General features: G+C 35.6%; 1 protein-coding gene across 19 annotated transcripts in view; it reads left to right on the top strand.

The window, feature by feature from the left end:
• The window catches only part of PARD3B (par-3 family cell polarity regulator beta), a 1,143,268-nt gene that overhangs the window by 919,639 nt on the left and 204,778 nt on the right, over window positions 1-18,851 (top strand). For all 19 annotated transcript variants that reach the window (XM_077154793.1, XM_077154795.1, XM_077154796.1 and 16 more), the window contains one exon: window positions 18,607-18,714. In XM_077154793.1, coding sequence (XP_077010908.1) covers window positions 18,607-18,714 — 108 coding nt within the window. The remainder of the gene's footprint in view (window positions 1-18,606; window positions 18,715-18,851) is intronic.

Genomic DNA, 18,851 nt, shown 5'->3' on the forward strand with positions numbered 1-18,851 from the left:
ACACAAATTTCACATAGGACTCCAATATAAATCCAGTAAATAAATACACAAACCATGGTTTTATGTAGTACATGATAGATTTGTAATGGCATTTTCTATTTCAAAGCACTTATGAATCACCTTGAAAATTTTGCATTATTATCAAATAATCATTGCTAGAGGTACAGCATATTAATAAATTGTTTTGGAGCTGTTATTCATGAATCTCCTGATTTGGGGTACGTTAATGTGCCCTTGTAGCACTGCCTCTCTTCCCGTGAATTTGTTAAATTTAGATTAAACACTGTAAACTCAGGCTTTCCTTACCAAATTGTAAAGTTTTCTCATTCTTCTTTTGTTTTCTTCTTACTAATGCGCCCCAAATTTTACTTTTACAGAACCAAGGTAATCGTTGGTTTCATTGTTCTTTTATCCAGGCTGATTCTGCTGTCATTGGATTGAATGGATTAGCACACAAACTGAACTCAGTAAGATGGGTCCTAGAGAGTGTTAGGGTTGGTGTAAAATGAATGACAACAGCTTAGTCACACTTGAAATAACATATTGGCTTAGGTTTCCAAATAACCATCCAAAATGAAAAACACAAATGCTGTGGGTTCTACAGAATCAAATATAACTATAATGTTTGTAAAAGGGATTAGCTGTTGAAAGGCACTTCAATATTAGGTGATGAAGTTTAGAAATACTAAAAACTGGGAGACCTGAAGCATTAAATTCAAAGCCAAATACAGGTTGCAAATGCTCAGGGAGATGGCTGCCAGCCCAATCATCGTCCCAGTGGTGCCACCCTTGTGCCCTGAGCCAGCCACTCAAAGCCATTCGGAGAGACCCAGGCAGCCAGTTTTCATGACTTGTCACGGATTCTGAGGCACTTCTGTCATCTGAGTAAACAAAAGTGGGCAAAAGTAAAGTTTCCACTATTATTCCTTCATGTGCTGTGATCCAAAATTGATTTGATTTTTAAAAATAGCCCCAAAGATAAGGAACAACCCATTTGGTTAAGTCATACATAGTTTGTTTTTAGGATATGATCACCAAGACTGTATCAGGAATGTTCCATTCAGAGATGCAGACTTCTGATTTAATTAATTATGAGCTCATTAGGATTGTGCATATAATTTCATTTATGCAAAATTCCTAGCTTTGGTTTCTTTTATTACTGTGAGAACACTGGCAGCCATTTTGAACTCTGAGTATCTGATATAGAATAGCACTAGAGATCTGAGGAATTATTCATTTGTGGTGTTGAAGAAAAGAAAATTAGCCACTGGTTCAGGAAAGGAGGAAGTAGACAAGCAAATAAGAGCTCATTGCTTTGGACAAACTGTAAATCAATTTCTGATTTCTTTGGTCAAATTATAAATCATCTCTGTGCTAAGCTACTGTGTATTTCTAGGTGAAAACATTTTATGATTGTGTGTTACTTGTAGTTGCTGTTTTTGAATTACAGGTGATTAGAAAGACTTGCTGGAAGTCAAGTTGCTGTTTTTGTTCATTTCAGACATATATATATATTTTTAATGATGTCATATTGTTAGAGAATGAGATTGCAACCATTTTTATAAAACCATATTAAAATCCTATGGGAAATCATTGTTTTGAAAGAATTGCTTTCTTTTGTCCAGGCACCTGTGGACAAAGAGAAACGTTGTTGATTGCTTGATGGCCCTTGACTGACTATAACACTGAGCCAAGCTCTTTTGGAATAAAGTCTGCAAACTGGAAGATACCTAGAATGATCATTGTGCTGTTCAATGAATGGATAGCACCTCCATTTAAAATTATGAATCACTACTCATTTTGTAGTTGGTAGCCCTATCCTATTTTTTGGATCTCAGATTTCTAAAATCAAAGAAAAAGGAAACTCAAAAGGGGGATTTTGAGACTTCTGAAAAATGAGACTCTTGCAGATAACACAGGTCTAAAAGATTTCATTAGATTTATGACTTTGGGCCCCAGAAGAGTCAATGTATTATGCAAAATTTTGCATTAGAACTTCAGGAAATATACATTTTTTCCTCCTAGCCTATTCATAGTTGATAATCAATTTTCAATTTTATGGCCTACTCATAAGGGACTTAGAATAAAAAGGGATATTAGTTAACTTTACTCTAAATCTAACATAAAAATATTGAAATCTGATCCCTTGACTTATATACTAAGTTAAGGCTTAGATTTTTTAATTACCTCTTCTTCCAAAAGAACTCTTGTAGGAAAGAGTGCAGATAGAAGTGTTATTATTTGGAATCCTCTTAAGGGCAGGACAAACTCTAATGACAAAGACAAGGAGTGCCAGAACTCTAGAGAACACAGCAACTACTTCATGCATATCTTTCTTTGAAACCTAGGATTAAAGAGGCCATCATTTCTGAAATTAAGGTCTAACTACAGGATAGACATCATGTTTTTTATAGACGATGTCTTCCAGATTAATCATCTTTAATGAAGGCTTTGGTTTAATTCTCATTCTAGAATTTAGACCAGTGTTTTGAAGACAGAGTGCTTGTACAACATGAATAAACTGGTCACTGTGGGATATAAACCTAAGGTGACTCAGTGCCCCCATAGCACTGGGATAGCCAGGCGTTCATTACCTTTACCAGGTGAGCAACTGTCTGGCCCTAGGTTGGTCTTCCTGTGGTTGTTGACATCCAAGGTTGTGGCTGGTTTGTGACTGCCACACCTAAGCTAAGCTGGCAGGGTGATCGGTGTGTTCATAGGCGAAGTACCTTCTAGTCGGGAGCTTTATGGTGAATAACATGCTTACTTGTGAAGGACCATTGGGTCTCTTTTAAGACAGAGGGCATAGAAAAAGGAGAAAATCGTTTATCTTCCCTGAAAACTTGAACCCAAGTTTAATTCAGCTCAGCCATAGTTGCTGAATGTTCTCTATGCATCAGGCACTAAGAATAAGGGTAAGATCTGCTTTTACTTATGTACTCGTGCCTTGGAAACTTTCTAGTGGATTGCGCACAAAGTATGTGCCAACAGATATTTGTGTAATGAATGCATGTATGCAAAAAACCCAGAAATATATAAAAACCCAATCCCAGCCTGGAGGGGCTCACACATCAGTGATAGTTAGCAGTGCCTACCCCAATGCAGCCTCAAACAGCACAAATCGTTCTCATTGCAGGGCTCCCTCCCTGAATCTACTCTCTATCCCATTTTACTAGGGAAAAGTATATCCACCCAAGTTTGTTTGATTTAACAAAAATGTTAGGCAGATGGAGGGAACTGCCTGAAAATGTAGGGCTGTGTTCCAGTAGCCATGTTTCTTGAAGATGATTGTATAATGATATAGCTTTCACAATGTGTCTGTGTGATTGTGAAAACTTTGTGTCTGATGCTCCTTTTATCTACCTTATCAACAGACGAGTAAAACATATGGAATAAAAATAAATAACAGGGGGAACAAATGTTGAAATAAACTTAGATTGAAATGTTAGTGATCAGTGAAAGGGAGGGGTAAAGGATATGGTATGTATGATTTTTTTTGGTTGTGTTTTTATTTCTTTTTCTGAATTGATGCAAATATTCTAAGCAATGATCATAATGATGAATATACCACTATGTGATGATACTGTGAATTACTGATTATATATGTAAAACGGAATGATCATATATTAAGAATGTTTGTGTTTCTTTCTTGTCATATTTTTTGAAAAATTTAAAAATTAATAAAAAAATTTTTTTTTTAAATGTTAAGCAGGAAACATTAAATATGAGCTTTAGTGAACTGAGACATCCAAGGAATTAACTCCCAACAGTTCTTTCTTATTCAGCATGGTTCTAGGTCTGGGGGTGTGGGTAAAGGGGAAAGGCAGGGATTAAAAAACAAAGTTAAGAGAACTTTCCACCTTTAAGAACTGTTACAAAGTTAGTATCGCTTATGAAGAATCAATATAATAACTCTTTTCCATTGTTTGAGGTTCTCTTACCAGAGCTATCGTGCATTAATTATTTTGCTTCTTTTGTATTTGTACAATAAATGCTCGACAAAAAAAAAAAAGCCACATAATTTAAGATTTTTATGGCACAAAGGAAAATTTTCCCACCCCCAGGAAAAAAATCTGTGATGTTCTCATTGTCTTCTCAGGGAAGATTTCATATATTTAAAACAAAAAGAACATGAGAAAAAAAATACCCTCTAGTTATACTTTGTGTGACATGCAGAAGATTTTGAATATATAGTACTAAAAGAACATTACATGAGCAATAGAGAGTTAATGCTACGTGTTCTTAATTTTAAATTTCAGATAAATATGACTTCAGCTTTGATCCTATGTGGACTAATTCTTTTGTCACTCAACTAATTAATTCAGTATGCTAGAGAAATGATGCTAATTTGGGCATCAAAGAAGTGATCATTTTTTTTGTTTAATCAGAGTTATAAAGATAAGTTTTACTCCCATTAGAGTTGGTCTGGAGCTTGCTCATTTTATTCTTGTTCAGATGAATTCCATAGAAAATATGCCCTGTTTCTCTTAATTTCTGAGGAAGAAGCAGTAACATCCAGGATTACCTTTAAAATTGTCCTTTGCATAGTCACATGAACAAAAACAAACAAGATCAGTCATTTCTGCATATTTCCCCTTTTTTTCCTTTACACATAAGACGTTAAATACCATCATCTATTCTTTCTGATAGTAGATTTTACACAAATTGTTGGTATATTGATCTGTGTTATTGAAATGAAAGTTGTATTTGGCTTTTTATGTAGAGACTACAGATGAGGCCTGCAATTTCCACAGAACTTTTAATTAGCCCTCCCTGGATTTAATGTCTGACATGAGTCAGGTTTTCCTTTCCCAGGCAGTTTGCTGGGATGACCCTACCTACATATGGATGGGAACTTCAGAGCTATTTCCTGCTAAGGGGGCATTTCCTTCTGCAGAACGAGTCTGTGATCATACGGAGGAGGTTGTGGCAAGCTGGGCTTAGAAAGACCACACCAGTGGGGCACCTCCCAGAGCTGGTAGAAAAAATGTTTCAAAGTGAAGTATGATTTAGTCTCAAAGCAGTCTTTCCTTTCCTAATTTTTGGGTTACTGGGGCAAAGGAGGTCGAGAAAAGGGAGAGAAAAAGGAAGAGGAGAATACTGAGGGCTCACAAATGAGAGGGGAATATTTGGCTATTCTTGAAGTCTGATTTCCAGCCCTGTGATCCGTTTGAATCACTATTAGGGTTTTATGTAGAGTCTGTTGGTTGCATTTCCTTATTCAACCAGCCTTCACAGAAGTCCCCAAAATACACTTACAATTAGTAATAATAAAAAGGAAGAAACCATACATTTTGCTGCTTTGAAATAAGTAAGCATTAAATAAAAGGAAGAGCCTTTTTAAGTATTAAGAAAGCATAAAAATGCAAAAGGTCCATTTCTTTAATGCTCCTGTTGAATATATTTCCTAGAAATCATAAGCGTTTAGTCTGACTCACGAAGGCTCTTGCCTACAATGTCTTAAAGCCAGTGAGAGTGTATGAAAGCGATTAATCAAAGTTCAGTCTGCTCCTGAAGAGAGTAGTTCTTCTTCTGGAAAGCAGAGGGATAGAATAGCTTAAACCTCAGTGTGGTAGTGACAATTAATAAGCTTTTTATAGTCCCTGTGTGGATCTGAAAATCATACCTTATTAGTATCTTTATCTTTCTTGCTCATTCATGTTTATTTTCACTTACCTTTAATTTCAGGCCTCTTTTTCATATTTTTTCCATTTTTCATCAGAATGCTGCTTCAGCAATTCTAGAGCAGAATTTTCATTTGCTACAAATATGCCCAGTAAAAGTAATCATCCAGTGTCTCACAAATCTCTTATCTGATCCTTACAAATAAGTCTTCCAGAGGCCCCTTTTTTTCTTTTAGGAATACTGGTGATAATGTGTTTTGCTTTGCTTTGCTCTCTAGAATTATTTTAATGTATTCAATACCTCCAAATCCATTGTGTTTCCTAGTAGCTCAGTATGAGTAAAGCAAATTAGCCCAAGGATTCCTAACAGCTGAATTTAGCAAGAAAACTGCCTAAGACTCTGCCAAGCAGATGTTTTATCCACTTAGGCAGAAATCCTAGAATGTTATAGGACCTCCCTGCTTTATAATCCTAAAAGCAAACATCGACATATTGGAGATCTGAGGAGTCCCTGCTTTGGAATGAAAAGGCACCATTACCACCAATGTAGGAGACACATCCTAGGAATGAGCAACAGCCCCAGGAAAAGTTAAGGGTGGGTGGGAAGGCTGGCCTTCCAAGAAGTCGTGAAGGTATCCGTGGGAGTAGAAGTGATTGTTGTTTTCATTTGGCTCATCATCATCTTGGAGACCTATAAACATACCCAAAATGGATGTCTGAGGAGTATAATTTCAATTAGGAATCTTATTTTTAGGGTTTCCACTAGGGTTAATTAGAAATATTTTTAGGTTTTCACTGTTCTCAAATATTGAGTCTTTCTTCAATTACTTTCTTCAGTTACTCATACCAGCTCACTGAGTTTTCATTTGTGTACATATACCATAAAGCAAATCCCTATCCACCTTTGCATACCACCATGTAGATTTCCAGAGTTTAAAGTACAGCCCTGTCATTGTGCAAAGCATATGAGTTTTATAATTTTTCTTCCTCCTTACTTAAAAGTCACTGGCAGCAGCAGTGGCCATCAAACATACTGTGGAAGACCAAAAGTAAAATCAGAATATTTGTCTTTCTTAATAAAGATTGGTTTGTAACAAACACAATTCAGTTCATTACTCTATCAGTAATATTAACATAGACGTAGGTGGTGCCCTTAGGTAACAAATGAAGGAGGGTGGGAGGGTCCTCCTTTAACTAGCCAATTTTCACTGAATTTACATCATTCTTATTAGTTCTCAAGTGCAATAGGAACCATGTGAAGTAAACAAGAAAAGACCTTTGCAAAGTAAATTTTAGGAAGAAGCAATAGCTAAAGTGAACAAAGCCATATGAGACTGCAGTATTTAGAAGTTAATTTCATCAGCATATGCATATGCTAATTTGGAACCCAATTTAGAATTCCTCGGGACAACAGAAATCTTCTATGGGAGGATTTCAGAATACACTATGCAAATACTGTCAAAAACCTGTGAACTTCTTTGCCCCCATATTTTGCTTAAGCTATTTTGAAATGAGCAATGTGTAAAAGTATAAGAGACCATCACTCGTTTGTAAGATAGCTAATTGCAAATTAGAAGAACCATTATCCAAGTCCAGAAAATACTGTGTCTGTGAAGTTTGTACATTGTCACATCTGATTCATTCCATAGACTTCTATGTTTAATATCAGTGATGACTGGATCTTGTAGCATCCTCCAAATGTATCATTGATACCCAAAGATATTTCTTGACTGTAAGAAGAAAAATATACCTTCTGTTTTAAACTTTCCATTCTCTCTGGAATCATAGCTTGCCACCAGTTTGGAACAGGAGTGCCTGAACTTTTTCCTCACCTGACTTTTTCCTCACCTGACTTTTTGGTCTTTATAAGCAATTGCTCGGAATTGCTTTTATATAGTGTGTGCTCTAAGTGGAAGTAGAAAGGTCAATGGTAATAGCTATGTAAACAGTCCAGTGGGATCTATGAGGAAAATTGTAGATAGGCAGAATTTAGCAGAATTAAGAGGTGAATTAAATGAGAGACAAAAAGGGGAAAAAGCCAGAGATGAAAATATGTTTATATATATATTGAATGTAGATGGTCTGTCAGGGTGTGTAGAAGGGTAGAAGGATTGGATAATTACCTTGAAAACACAAGGGAAGAAATAGAAACAGAAGAAAATACTTGCTGAGAAATAAGAGGATGACTACTAAGAAGTATTTTAGTCTTTATCATATAGAAAACAGTAGGATACTGTGGGCTTATTTAGCTAGTTGGGTTAAGGGGTTACATATTTACCTGACAATTGGGGTTGTTTATCTTTAAATTCCATGTGCATAGTCTAATGTGAGTGTAGTGGCTGTTAAGTAATGACAACTAAATGAATGAATTCATGAACAAATGAATGAACAAACCATTATCAAATTCCACTTTCCCAGAGGCTCTTTAGGGTATCACCACCTAGACCAAATAGCAGCATAAATGAGGTCTATCTTTGGTGTTTTTCTGTAGCCTTTTCTGAGGCTCTCTTCCACATTGTGTAATTCAATTTTCCTTTATTTTTTCCCCATTTTATAGAAATGGGAAATCCCCTTTTATAGATAGGAATTATTTAGCTTATACACATTATATCATATTAAATGATAAATTAATCACCTAGGAACTCCTCTGTTTCCCTTTTATCAACTCTATAAACGAACTAGTTTCCTATTCTGTTTCTTTTTTTCCTGTCTCCTTTCTCCCATCTAAGGTCAGTATCCCCACACATCTTGTGTATCTCTGTCCTCTTCCCATATCAAGAACTTTTTTCTCCTTTCTCCTCCACCTCCAACCTGTCCCTCTCTCAGAGGTTCTCTCCTATCAGCAAACAAAGGTGCTCTGATAGCAAAGCCAAACTGAAAACCTCCTCCTTCAATGTTCCACCCCACCTCCAGCTACCATTCTATAAGTCAGACTTCTTGAAATGGTTGTACACACACACGGATACCCACTTTTATACTTACCTTCCATCTACTCTTGAGATCACATCCCACCTGACTTTGATGCACAGCCTCCACCAAACCTCACTGAGGTTGTGAATGCTTCGTTTCCGTCCTCACCTCACTGGACTTTACAGGTGCATTCCCATCTGCTGAGCTCTCCTGCCTCTAGGAGTGCTCTGCTCTCGGATCCTCTTGGGAAGCTCTCTCCTGATTTTCTTCTTTCTCTGTCAGTTCTTTTTCTGTCTCTTTTTTCCACCCCTCCTCCTCTATCCAACCTTTAAATGTTGCTAGGTCATGGTCCTAGGACTGGGCCCATAGATTTAGATTTCCCAAAGGCATACCACAATAATTATGCTTAAAACTGAACTTTTGGTATCTCTCCCCTTACCCACACTTTCAAATCAGCATGTTCTTTTTTTCTCAATGGCTATTTCCCTTGACCAAGTCACTGTCCCCTTTCACCAACAGTACTGCCGTAGACTCCAATCAGTTTTACTGCCTTCTACTTACCTCACTGCTTTTATTGCTCTTTTTTACTTCAGTAGCTGGGATAGTCCTTTAAAAATATACACAACATTGTAACTCCTCCATTCTCCTGCACCAAATCTTTACATCTTCCAGTTTCCTCACTACTTGTACTGTTCTTAAATTTCTAGCAAATGACCTACCATTGTTCTTAAACTAAAACCCAAGCTTCTTTCAGACCTACTATGGTTTATGACCCTGGCCTTGCTTTCCATCTGCATCCTGTTTGAGTCTCTCTTCTCTGCTTACTATTCTTCAGCCACACTGGCCTTCTTTCACTTCTTGGAGTGTACTAAGTCTTTTCCCAACTCATATCTTTTGAATGTGCTGCTTCATCCATTGTGAGTCTTTTCTCCCACTCTTTGCTTGTCTGGAATCTCTCATCCCAAGAGTCTCAGCTTAAATGTCATTTATCAAGGGCTTCCCCAATTGATCAATTCCCTATCACTGTCTCTCCTACCACATATTATAGCAATTCTTACAACCTGTAACTATAGATTTATACTTTTTTGTGTCTGTATCCTCCATTATGGTATGAATTCCATCAGGATTGTGTCTGCTTTTGTTCCCCAACATCTATCAAGTGCCTGTGACAATATCTGGTACATAGTAAATGCCTATAAGTAGTTACTTATAAAACAAATGCATGGAAGAAAAGAAGAGAGGGAAGGAGGAAGGGTAGGTTTCCCATGAAGCTGTTTCATATAACTGCTATACAAAGGAATAGAGACAGGTGCTCTAAGCAAACTTATAATTCATGGAAATCTGAATTTACATAAAGTGTAAGTTGAAAGGTGATTTTTCCACTTTACAAAAAGATCAATCATGAGATTCTTTAAAAAAGGTTTCGCAGGTACAGGTAAAGTAAGATTTTATTGATTAAAGCCATGTGTTTGTCAGGATTTTTCAGGAATCAGACTTCAATTACAGATATGAATGGAACTGACCTGGGTAGGACTAAGGTAAATCAGACTAAAGGGTAAAGGATGATATGACTGTATTTTGAAACTTCAACTTCTGTGTGAGACTAAAGGAAGAGATGTTTATTGTGCAAAATGTATATTTTTGCTAGCACACTATCTGATTGAACTTGTTGTGGTCAGTTTATTCAAACACCATAATTACATGAAACCTTGAATAGGGAGTGAGGTCTTATTGGTTTGTTTGTACGGTTTGGTGTGAGGACCCAAAACATTTCAGAGTATCTGGGCAGAAGATTAAAAAGTATTTGAAAAATACCCTTGAGGAATGTGGAAAGAAATGAAAATATGAAACTTCCCCACTTTGGGAAGACCTGATATTATTGCGATCATTGGGGACTGCCAATCTGATGAGCCAGGCCCTCAATCTTGGGGGCCTTATTCCTACAAAGAAGAAACTTAGGCTACTCATGAGTATGCCTAAGAGTCACCCCCAGAGAACCTCTTTTGTTGCTCAGATGCGTCCTCTCTAAATCAACTCTGCAGGTGAGCTCACTGCCCTCCACCCTACTTGAGACATGACTTCCAGGGTTGTAAATCTCTCTAGAACATAGGACATGACGAGCCTGACCCTGGCAACATGGGGGAAAGACCTCTTAAGCAAAAGGAGGAAGAGAAATGAAACAAAATAAAATTTCATGGCTGAGAGATTTCACGTACAGTTGAGAGATCATTTTGGAAGTTATTCCTAGCACTATATAAATATCCTCTTTCATTTTTTTTTTATGTATTGGAGTAGATAGAAGGAAATACCTGAAACTGTTGAACTGTAATCCAATAACCTTGATTCTTGAAGATAATTGAATAACCATAGAGCTTTTAAGATGTGGCTGTATGATTGTGAAGACATTGTGGCTAAAACTCCCTTTTTCCAATTCATGAAAGATGAATTAAAAACATAAATAAATAATAGGAGGTGGGGGCTATGGGATTTGTTGGTATTCTTTCTCATTTTTATTTTTACTTTTATACTTATTGTTACTTTTTTGAGTAATGAAAATGTTCAAAAATCTATTATGATGACAAATGCACAGCCATATGATGATACTATGAACCACTGATTGTATAATTTGCATTATTATATAGTATGTGAATATATAATATATCTAAATAAAATTATATTTAAAAAAGTAACCAAAAAAATGGAAAATATCTTTTAAATAAAGCAAGATTAACCTATAAGTAATTTCTTTAAGGCTGCTGGCCCAGAATGGCTGTCAAATTTCTAAGGCATTAGATAATAAGAGACCTGAAACAGAACGAATATTTGAAATCTTAAAATGCAAAACAGTAATTTTCTGCTATTCAGGGTACTCATGTCTTTTCTCATCAAATAGCTAATAGGCAGATCAATCAATATATTTGAACCTTTCCAACTCTTTGCACTGTATCTCAGTGAAAATAAAAACAGTTGTGAAATTACACCCAAAGAGGGCACTATGGAAAAATACAAAGATTTAGAAAATTCACCAAATTGACTTCTTCCTCTCCACTCCCTCACAATGCTCTCGTATCTACCACTGATTAATCAAGTTGCCAGATTGCAAAATTGGAAAAATAATTCAGTGTGTTAACTTCCCTGGGCCTCAGTTTCCTCATCTTAACAAATAAGAGTCTTTTAAAAAAATCTTTATTCTAATAACATATATACAACCTAAATTTAATCACAATCAAGTATACAATTCAATGATGTTATCATATTCAGAATGTTCCAACATCACCATCATTCATTTCAAAATTTTTCCATCATCCAAAACAGAAACTTTGTACCAATTCAGCATTCTCTACCCATTTTCCCCATTCTATACCCCAATCCTGGTCCCTGGTTACCTGTATTCTAGTTTCTGACTCTATGAATTTTCATAATCTAATTATTCCATATCAATGATATTATACATTTGCCCACTTATAACTGGTTTACTTCAATCAACATGATATTTTCAATGCTTATCCATGCTCTAGCATGAGTTGGAACTTCAGTCCTTTTCATAGCTGAATAATATTCCATTGTATGTATATAGCATATTTTGTTTATCCATTCACCTATTGATAGTCAATTGGATTGCTTCTATCTTTTGGCAATTGTGAAAATGCCACTATGAACAGCAGTGTGAAAATATCTTTCCAAGTCCGTGCTTTCAGTTCATATGGGTATATACCTAGAAGTGGGAGTGCTGAGTCATATGGTAATTCTGCACTTAATTTTAGGAGGCACCTCCAAACTTCTTCTATTGAGACTGCACAGTGTAACATTCCCACCAATAATGAACTTGTGTCTCTATTTCCCCACATCCTCTCCAATACTTATTATTCTCCATTTTTAAATAGTAGCTCTTCTAGTGAGTATGAAATGGTACATCACTGATTTGCATTCTCCTAATATCTAATGAACTTGAGCATCTTTTCATGTGCCTATTTTCTATTTTTATATCTTCTTTGTGGAAATGTCAGTATAAGTCTTTTGCCCATTTTTTAATTGTGTTCTTTTCTTTTTGTAGCAGGGCCTGTAGGTTATATTTTATATTCTGTGTATTAAACTCTTATTGTATATATGATTTCCAAACATTTTCTCCCCTTCTTATAGTTGTATTTATGTTTCCATGATATACTTCTTTGATGCACAAAAGCTTTTTATTTTTTTGAAGTGCCATTTTTCTCTTTTTTCATTTGTTGCCTTGTGCTTTGGTGTAAGGTCTAAGAAACTATTACCTAACATAAGATCCTGAAGATGTTTCTCTGTGTTTTCTTCTAAGAGTTTTAGAGTTTTGGTTTTTATCTTTAAGTCTTTGATCTATTTTGAGTTTATTTTTTTATATAGTGTGAGGTTCACAATCATTCTTTTGCATATGAATATCCAATTTTCCAAATACCGTTTGTTGAAGAGACTATTCTTTCTCCACTAAGTGGGCTTGATACCCTTGTCAAAAGTCAACTGACCATAGATGTGAAAGTTTATTTCTGAACTCACAATTCAATTCCATTGGTCTATATGACTGTCCTTGTGTCAGTACCATGCTCTTTTGACCACTGTTGCTTAGTACAGTTTTAAAACTGAGAAGTGTAAATCCTCCAAGTGTGTTCTTCCTTTTTAAGATGGTTTTGGCTATTTGGGTCCCTTACACTTCCATATAAATTTGATGATTGACTTTTCCATATCTGTGAAGAAAATTATTAGAATTTTGATTGGGGTTGTATTGAACTATAAATTACTTTCAGTAGAATTTGACATTTTAGCAATACTTAGCCTTACAATCCGTGAACATAGAATGTCCTTCCATTTATTTAGGCCTACTTTGATTTATTTTAACAATATTTTGTAGTTTTTCATGCATAAGTCCATTACATCCTTAGTTAAATTTATTACTAGATATTTGATCCTTTTAGTTGCTATTGTAAATGGGATTTTTTTTCAGTTCCCATTTCATATTATTCATTGCTAGTGTATAGAAACACAACTGATTTTTTGTATATTGATGTTGTACCCTACCATTTTGCCAAATTTGTCTATTAGCTCTAGTAACTTTGTTGTGGATGGTTCAGAATTTTCCATTTATAGGATCATGTCATCTGCAAATAGGGAAAGTTTTACTTCTTTCTTTCCTATTTGGATGTCTTTTATATCTTTTTCTTGCCTAATTGCTCTGGCTAGAACTTCAAGTACATTGTTGAATAACAGTGGTGATAGTGAGCATCCTTGTGTTGTTCATTATTTTAGAGGGAAAGCTCTCAGATTTCTCCATTAAGAATGATGTTTGCTGTAGGTTTTTCAGTCATGCCCTTTATCATATTGAGGCAGTTTCCTTCTATTCCTAGTTTTCTAAGTTTTTCATCAAGAAGGGGTTCTGGATTTTGTCAAATTCTTTTTTCTGTATGGATTAAGATGATCATGTGCTTTTTTCCCATCAATACTTTCGTGTATGTTACATTAACTGATTTTTTTATGTTGAGCCACCCTTACATACTTGGTTTGCTTGTATTTGGTTGAGGATTTTTGAATCTATATTCACAAGGAATATAGGTCTATACTTTTTTTTTCTTGTGTTGTCTTTATCTGACTTTGGTATTAGAGTGATGTTAACCTCATAGAATGAGTTAGGGCATTTTCTTCTGCCTCTTCAATTTTTTGGAAGATTTTGAGCAAGATTGGTGTTATTTCTTTTTTAAAATGTTTGGGAAAATTCACCAGTGAAAATCTGGATCTGGACTTTCTTTATTGGGAAGTTTTAATTACCGATTCAAACACTTTACTTGTTTTTGGTTTGTTGAGCTCATCTGTTTCTTCTTGAGTCAGTGTAAGTAGTTTGTGTGTTTCTAGGAATTTGCCCATTTGATCAAGGTTTGTTGATGTATAGTTTTTTATAGTTTCCCCTTAAAATCTTTTTTATTTCTATGTTTTCAGTGGTAATGTTCCCCTCTCATATCTGATTTAGTTATTTACATCTCTTTTTTTCTTTGTCAGTCTGGACAAAGGTTTTGAGATTATATTATCTTTTCAAAGAACCAACTTTTGGTTTTATTGATTCTCTCTGTGGTTTATTTAATTACCTATTTCATTTATTTCCTCTCTAATCTTTGTAATTTCCTTCCTTCTGCGCATTTGGGTTTAGATTGCTTTTCTTTTTCTAGTTCCTCCAAGTGAGATATGAAGTTAGATTTATAATTTGAGATCTTCCTTCTGTTTTTTTTTTATATATATACTCTATAGCGGGCTCAGATTTCATTATTTTTCCATGTGAGTATCTCATTACTGCAGCACCATTTGTTGAATTTGTTTGTTTGTTTGTTTCGCTTGTTTGTTTGTTTTTTGGGAAGTGCATGAACCAGGAATCGAACCCAGATCTCCTGCATGGCAGTCAAGAATTCTATCACTGAAATACTCTACCCCTTCCCCCAGAGATCTTCCTTCTTTCTTAATGTGTGTATTTAAGGCTGTAAGTTTCCCTCTCTTATGGGATGCAGCAAAGCGGTATAAGTTTTTTTTTTAGGTTGTGTTTTCATTTTAATTTGCCTCAAGATACCTCCTAATTTCCCTTGTGCTTTCTTCTTTGACCATTTGTTGTTTAAGTGCGGGTTGTTTAATTTCCACGTATTTGTGAATTTTCCAGTTCTTCCTCTGTTATTTATTTCTAGCTTCATTCCATTGTGATCAGAGAAGATATATCGTATGACTTCAATATCTTACAGTTTATTAAGACTTGTTTTGTGAACTGAGACATGGCCAACCCGGAGAATAACCCATGTGATCTAGAGAAAAATGTATATTCTGCTGCTTTTGGGTAAAATGTTTCATATATGTCTGTAAGGTCTAGTAAGTGTATAGTATTGTACAAGTCTTCTATTTCTGCTTTTTATTGTTCAAGTCGTCAATTAATGCTCTGTATTGATTTTCTATCAGTTGTTGAAAGTAGTGTATTGATGTGTCCTACTTTTAATATAAAACTATTTCTCTTTTAAACTGTGTCAATAGTTACTTTAAATATTTGTGGACTGTAGCATTAGGTGCATATATATTCATAATCATTAGGTCTTCTTATTGAATTGACCCATTTATCCGTATATAGTGACCTTCTTTGTCCCACATAACTGTTTTTTAATTAAAGTCCATTTCATCTTATTTTAGTATTGCTTCTCCTGCTCTCTTGTGAATAATATTCACATGGATTATTTTTGTCATCTTTTCATTTTCCACCTATTTGTACCTTTCAATTTAATATCAGTCTCTTGAAAACAGCATATAGTTGGGTCATACTCTTTATCCATTCTGCCTATCTCTCCCTTTTGAATGGAAAGTTTAATCCTTTTAAATTTAATGTAATTGGTGATAAGACAGAACTTTCTTCTGCCATTTTGCTATTTGGTCTTGATAAATCTTATACATTTTTTTGTCCCTCAGTTCTTCTGTTAATTCCTACTTTCATGTTTATTTGGCTTTTTGTAGGGTACCATTTTGAATCCCTTCTCATTTCTTACTCCACATATTTTTCAAATATTTTCTTATGCTTACCTTGGAGATTAAATTTAAACAACCTAAATCTATAGCAATCAAGTTTGATTTGATACCAGCTTAATTTCAATAGCATATACAAGCACTTCCTGTATACCCCACCATTCCCCCAATTACAAGTTATCTCTGTATATATTACCTTTAAAAAAAACATAAATTTATCATTACTTTTTATTTGTTTGCATTCTAGCACCTGTGGAAGTCAAAAGTGGAGTTACATATGAAAAATAATAATAATACTGACATTTATAATTAACCATGTAGTTACTATGGTAGTTTGGAGCCTTTGTGTACCACAGAAAGGCCATGTTCTTTTAGTTCTTCCCTGTGGGTGCACACCTATTGTGGGTGGGACCTTTTGATTAGGTTGTTTCCATGGTGTTCTAGTTTGCTAGCTGCTGGAATGCAATACACCAGAAATGGAACGGCTTTTAACAAGGGGAATTTAATAAGTTGCTAGTTTACAGTTCTAAGGCCAAGAAAATATCCCAATTACAAGTCTATAGAAATGTCCAATCTAAGACATCCAGGGAAAGATACCTTAGTTCAAGAAGGCCGATGAAGTTCAGGGTTTCTCTCTCAAGTGAGAAGGCACATGGCGAACACAGTCAGGGCTTCTCTCTCAGCTGGAAGGGCACATGGTGAATATGGCATCATCTTCTAGCTTTCTCTTCTGGCTTCCAGTTTCATGAAGCTCCCCGGGAGGCATTTTCCTTCTTCATCTCCGAAGGTTGCTGGCTCGTGGACTCTCTGCATCTCATGGCTACATCATTCTGCTCTCTCTGAATCTCTCATTCTCCAAAATATTTCCTCTTTTATAGTACTCCAATAAACCAATCAAGACCCACCCAAATGGGTGGAGACATGTTGTCCCTTAATCCAGTTTAACAACCATTCTTGACTAAATCACATCATCTAGGGAGATGATCTCATTACAGTTTCAAACATACAGTATTGAATAGAGATTATTCTACCTTTATGAAATGGGATTTATACTAAAACATGGCTTTTCTTAGGGGGCATACTTCCTTTCAAACCAACACACGTGGTGATGTAACCCAGCCCATTAATCCTCTTGCTAGTCCTTTGTAAGAGGAATAAACTCAGAGAGCTTAAAAAGCTAAGAGTTGATATACAGAATTTGCCCCAGAGAAGCTAAGGAAGGACCCACAGATGCTTAGAAAGACATGTCCAGAGACTTTTGGAGAGAGCCATTGTAACCAGAACGCAGGAGAGAAGGACCAGCAGACATTGCCATGTGCCTTCCCATGTGGCAGAGGAACCCCGTAGGCCATCAGCCTTTCCTCAGAGAAGGTATCCTCTTGTCGATGCCTTAATTTGGACCTTCTTCGTGGCCTTATAATTATAACTTGTAACCTAATACATTCCCATTGTTAAAAGCCAGTCCATTTCTAGTATATTGGATTTTGGCTGCTTTAGCAAACCAAAAGTTATCTTTACCAAAGATCTTTATTTCTTCAGCCACTCTGATCCTTTGTCCAATGTACTTCCCTTTCAGTCTGAAGAACCCCTATATCATTACTAGTAGGATGGGTCTAGTTGTGACAAACTCCTTCAACTTTTGTTTATGTTGGAATTTCTTAGTCTATCCCTCATTTTTAAAAGACTTTCATGTCAGGTATAAAATTCGTGGTTGGTAATTATTTTCTTCCATCACTATACATATTTAGTCCCATCGCCCTCTTGCTTCCATGGTTTCTGATGAAAATTCCTGTCATTTAAGAATGTGTTCTAATAATAATTTAATCTCTGCTTCTTTTTGTTTATATCAAATGTGCAGTTTTTGTTTTCCTAAAAGTTCTAAGGGAACAATGTTATTTTAAAATGTGAAAATTGCGTGCCATTATGCCCAGCTAACCACAGGTATGCCAGGCACCAATGAGTGCTCAGAAAACACTAACCTCTGGCTGACTTGGAAAGTCTGGGCTATATGAGAGAGTGAATGTGGTGTACCAGAAAAAGTGCAGCATCGGTAGTGATACAGGTAACCCAAGCCCCGCCTGACCTGGATGATTTCTTTGTCTTCATTTTGGCTCTTCATTTGTAAAATGAGAGTTATTCTAAGTGTTTCATGAGGTCCCTTGCAGCACCATCATTTTATAATTCTGTGATTTTAACCTAAATGTCATGCCTCCTAGAGCTATGAAGCCCTGTTGAGGAGATCAGTCAACATTTATTTATATATTTATGATAACCATTCAGTTTTTTTAATTCTTTATTGAACTGATACTTATAAATTATTACCTTTTGATCACATAACTTTGTGCTTGATGCACAATAAATATCTGAATGGAAGAAAGGAAAGAAGACAGGAAGAAGAACAAAGTGACTGATTTTTCTGCTTCCCTTTTCTTATTTTACTTGCATTTTATGCAAAATTATCTTGTATTCCTTAGAATTAAAAGTTATGGTCATCTTACAACTTTCTCAGCATAACCACAAAAGGAACATGATTATTGTTAACAGATTTCTTTCCTTCATGTTTCACTAGATTTGGAAGGAAGAAAGATGATAAGGGTGGAAAGGCTGAGCAGAAAGGTGCTTTGAAGCATGGTGGCCTGAGAGAAGAAGAGCTGGAAAAAATGAAAGAATGTGAAAGGTAAGCAAAAATGCTGAGTTCTTTTTTTTTCAGTTGAGTTCATAGTCTGTGCAATAATAAACCAGAGTGTTGTTCCTTGAAAAAGCATAGAAGTCAACTGCTATGAAAAGAAAGGCACTTGATATGTATATTTAGGT

This window comes from Tamandua tetradactyla, chromosome 3 (genome assembly GCF_023851605.1).
Source record: "Tamandua tetradactyla isolate mTamTet1 chromosome 3, mTamTet1.pri, whole genome shotgun sequence".
In the NCBI taxonomy this organism is placed as follows: Eukaryota; Metazoa; Chordata; class Mammalia; order Pilosa; family Myrmecophagidae; genus Tamandua; species Tamandua tetradactyla.